Genomic DNA, 4552 nt, shown 5'->3' on the forward strand with positions numbered 1-4552 from the left:
GAGCGCAGCGCCAACAGTTTGGCAAATGGGCCGATCAGTATCTGCGTCTGGTGGAGGCAGCAATGGATGGAAGATATGAGCTACTACCAACCTCGTCTTCGAGATCCTTGCAACAGGATGGCGTAGTTGGCAAGATAAATGCTCGCCTCCGTGCAGTACTGCGTGTGGAGGAAGCTTCTTTCCAGGAGGCTATCAATGAAACCAAAGACCGCATTACTGAAGCTGGAAGTGAGAAGACGCAGGAAGAAGTTGCTGTCGGAGATTTTGTGCAGATTGAAATCGACGGTGTGTGGCAAAGTGGTCGTGTGAAAGAGATCAAAGGAACAGACATTTGGTGTGAAGGATTCATTCAGTGGAAGTCGAAATGTTACTGGCGCTACGACGAGCGAGCTATACTTAAGCAATTTATTCGCGAAAACCGGGGTGACGAGCTTGCGATTTTCACGTCGTATCAGGTTTTTTGTAACCTGTTTCGTCAGTGTGTGGACAAATGGGGACCACCGACTAACAAACTTTTGAGCTCATATCAATCTCAGACGAAATTGGTATCCGACTTCGTATCCGATGAAATCCATGCGAGCTCGCGCGTCGTGCAGTTTATCAGAAGCACAGCTGCCGATGTCCTCGATCGTGTTGTTGCAGCAGCTAGTCAGGAGATAGAAACCTTACTGACCGCTGAAGACCGGCCGTACACTCAAGACGAACGTTTGTTTCAGGACTTGGATCAACAGCGTTTGCAAGCTCTTCAGGAGCAGGTGAAGGCTGGTGTTCCCGTCGATTCGGATGGGAAAGTCCTGCTCACTGAGGTAATGAAGACTTTACAGGCGGCGACTCTCTCCACGGAAGATCGAGAAGTTCTCGAGATGCAGGTGGCTCTGCATGCGTACTTGGATGTGGCGGTTCCTCGGTTTGTGGATGCCATCCCAATGAGACTAAATGATTTAGTTCTGCGCAAGTTCGTCGTTGAGATGACCAACGAGCTGAACGGTTTGACGGACGACAAGCTGGCGAGGTTGATGCAGGACCCTGAGCACAAAATTGCGGAGCGCCAACAACTCAAGGAGGAGCTTGCGTGTCTTGCTAGCGCTAGGAAAGAGATTGAGTTGGTTTGTTAAGGAAACGTAGTGTGCTGGTACGTCGGTACAATTGAGTACGTCTGAACAGTCCATGTATGCCAGTACAGAGACTCAGAAGCAACCTATTCAGAAAAAAAATAACACTAATACCGTGTTATCCACGGGGAAGCTCCAGATTTTTTACTGTTGTATTGCTGCAGTCCTAGCAACAACTTGTAAATTATTGCTGTTGAGTTTTGACAAGGACTACTTACAGTAGGAATAAACGTCCACGGGTAGTATACTCCGCAGACCTGTAAATTTGACAGCACACCACCTAAATCTATGTGATTGTGCTCTTTAATATATAGGCAAACTCCTTAAAGAATATACCTATCTCGGTTGTTTAGCAAATCGTCATTCGAACGAACAGCGACGGATGTTCTACTCGGAAAGCAAATGATTCCACGAAATAAAGCTTTTCCTTCAGCACGATGACATGTTTCTAGGGGATGCAAATAGTAAGCTGGTATTGGTCGAACCCTCGAGCGCTTGCGCTCGTGTTGCCCCACGTGGAAGGTTGGTTTGACTGGGCTTGACAGATGCATTGCCCATGAGCTTGGCGAGTTGAATTGCCGACGCTGGAGCTTCTCGAATGTATACCTTGTAGGCATCAGAAGCCCAACGACCGTGCCTGCGTATTGTGTCCGCGTCTACTCCAGCATTGTGTAGAGCTGTCGCGCCTCCTGTTCGAAGTGAATGTGTCGAAATTCGCCCTGGTTTCTCGCCAGTTTGTAGAGCTGAGACACGCAAAACCTTCGTCATTGTCTCTGTCGATAACACTCGTCGGGAACCGGTGGAGCACAGTGGTGACTCAGGCACCAACTTCAGCTGGATCGCGTTGCGTTGAAGTAGTAGAGCAGCCAAAACGGGACATATAGGAGCCATACCGCTCTTCAGTAACACGCGGGTGCTTGTTCGTCCTGATTGGTCGGTCTTGCTTCCTCTTAGTGTGATCTGCACCGACGTTGCCTTGTTGAAGCTGATTGTGTCCGCACCGTTGATGTCACGTACGATAACGTCACCGACTTGGAGACAGCATGCATGTCGCTTTCCTCTTGAACATAGGTACTCGGATCCTCTCAAACAAAAGAAGAAGCCCAGGAGTGCAGTCCCATAAATGACGCGGTGCTGGGCGATGGACATGTCGGCTGATGAGGCGATCTAGCGAAGCATGTCGATGGAGACTGCTGCACGTTTCCGTCGAGGGGGACTGAGACGTTGCATGCCATGGATGACCAGATCGTGTTGTGGTTGTAATGACGGTCGGAATCCGGCACGAAGCTGATGACACCATCGGACATGGCTGAGTTTAGCACGTACGGTGTCAACTCGATTATTCGCGTTCTCGTTACGGCCTTGCCAGCACTCAACTGCAAACATAGTGAGTTATATGGATTGCTTTTCTAGGTCGGTTGGTGATAGCCACTGATTGAAGCCATGGCGACAGCAGAACCGACACCATTGTCTCGATGTGTTGAGATACCTTTGGCGTGACGTGTCGGAGAGCGACTGCCATTGCAGGACGGCAATTTTTGCTTGTAGATCTTGCGGAATTCGGTTGGAATATCCTGTTGGCACCATTAACATGATTGGTCCATTTTTGTAGAGTTAGAGTTGGCCCAGTCCACGCTCTTGATCCGAGATCCGCAAAGGTAGTTAGACGAGCCTTCGAGGTGCTTGCTCGTCACGTGTAGATTGAACGATAGTTCTGCGCAGTACAAGACTCTCGTAAGCTCTTGGCCGGCTGGAGTTTTGGTATTGTGATCTCCTAGCCAGGCGACAGCGGAGGCATTGTCAATCCAGCATCGCACATGCAGCGGTCTGTCTTTCGGACGACAGGTGGCTTGCCATTGAGGTCCCCATACGAGAACAGAGAGTACAGCGCTTAACGCTTCACGTACATTGATACTGAACCACGAAGTGCTACCGGAGGTTGGCAACTTCATTCCTAGTCGTTCTTCCTCATCAAATTGAAGTCGGATATACTCACGAGCAGCCGGATAGAGGACAGCAATGCCTTCGTTGCTTGCATCCATGAACAAATGCACAGCTGGTTCCAGCGTGTCGGCCATGATGCTCGTTGCTACCCTGTTCGCTGCGCCATTCTGAAGCAGCGAAGCCACCCAGCGAAGATCGTGACGGGCATCCTGAGGGAGTCGAATACTCTGGAATCGTGACGAACGTCGCCACAATTGATGGAGACGCTGGAGAAATGCGCGTGTCGACCGACAGCAGATCGCCAAGTAACGTAGGGATCTCAGGAGTTTCTCAACTTGGTGGCGAGACACCGTTGGATGTGATAGAGCATCTGAGATCCGGTTGAGAGCTTTATGTACTTTATCTGCCGGAATCGATATCGTACGGCGTTGTGTATCACAAGTTAAGCCTAGGGCAACGAGTCTGGTAGACCATGAAGAAAATTTCTTTTCGTTGATTGATTTTGGCCCCAGCGTAGCGATCATGCTCAATCGAAGAGCAGTTTCTGCTAGGGCCAATCTGTTTCCACGATCAACTTCGAGAAGAATGTGGTCGTCCACCCACACAAACGAGAAGAACGACTCATCGTCTTGTTCGATGGGATCCAGCGATTTTGGGCTCTCTCGGGCCACCAGAAACGAAATAGCACCACCGAACGCACCATAATGAGCTGGTAAACCAGTCCAACCGAACGGGAGAGTCATATCGACTATAGCCAAGCCCCCACACGATCCGGCAAAATGGGCGGCCAGCTTAGCATCCACAGGTATAAGTCCAAATGCGCTTTTCACATCGCCTTTAAGAACCTTGACTTGTAGTTGAGGGTACTGGCGGGCCAAAACTTCAATCTTTTCCGCGAGGCGTCGAACAGATTCATATTCTAGGGCGGGCAAGTCAGCAGGAATAGATTTTGCATCCGTCGATGTCTCGCAAGGGTACGACAGGTCATGGATAAGCCGTGCTTCGAGAGAGGGTCGACGTCTTTCTTAGGGACGCACCCAAACGGGCTAAAGCGAAGTTCCGACCATCGTAGGGCCGTCGGTAGTTCGAGAACAAGGTACGTCCCTGAAGCTTGTCCATCGGAAACACTTCGAATTAATGCTTGGGTATACTTCCGTGTGCTTGTATGGTTCCGGACGTGATTTCCATCCGGTGGTCGTGGGGAGTTCAGTTTGTGTGCAACACCTCTTGTTGCTACAGCCACGACCAGGTCTTGGTGACGATACCCATGCAGCAGAATGTCGAGCCATACTGGTTCTAGCGCCTTGTTCGGTCGGGGATCGACTGATGCTTCGTTGTGTAGTGTGAGGTGACTATGCAAGCCTTGCTCACATTGCATTGGGCTTTTGCAGAGCACTCGCCCAGCTGGTACACTACTCATGGAGTCCATGAGTAGTCAGGAGTTAAGCAACCGTCCATAAAATCTATAGAAGAGAACAATCTGTAGAAGACGCTAG

At 50.1% G+C, this 4552-nt stretch overlaps 2 protein-coding genes across 2 annotated transcripts in view; one reads left to right on the top strand and one right to left on the bottom strand.

Annotated features, from left to right (window-relative positions):
- The window catches only part of PPTG_06303 (hypothetical protein), a gene marked incomplete at both ends in the record, with an annotated part of 2103 nt that extends 988 nt beyond the window's left edge, over nucleotides 1-1115 (top strand). The window contains one exon of the mRNA XM_008900205.1: nucleotides 9-1115. Within this exon, the coding sequence (XP_008898453.1) occupies nucleotides 9-1115 (1107 nt within the window). The remainder of the gene's footprint in view (nucleotides 1-8) is intronic.
- Nucleotides 1116-2698: 1583 nt separating this feature from the next.
- Nucleotides 2699-4485, bottom strand: PPTG_06304 (hypothetical protein; the record flags this gene model as incomplete). Its single annotated transcript, XM_008900206.1, has 2 exons — nucleotides 2699-3975; nucleotides 4035-4485. The coding sequence occupies 2 exons, from the start codon at nucleotides 4483-4485 to the stop codon at nucleotides 2699-2701; spliced, it is 1728 nt and encodes a 575-aa protein (XP_008898454.1).
- Between the last annotated feature and the right edge of the window lie 67 nt (nucleotides 4486-4552).

Source organism: Phytophthora parasitica (genome assembly GCF_000247585.1).
Source record: "Phytophthora parasitica INRA-310 unplaced genomic scaffold supercont2.9, whole genome shotgun sequence".
In the NCBI taxonomy this organism is placed as follows: domain Eukaryota; phylum Oomycota; class Peronosporomycetes; order Peronosporales; family Peronosporaceae; genus Phytophthora; species Phytophthora nicotianae.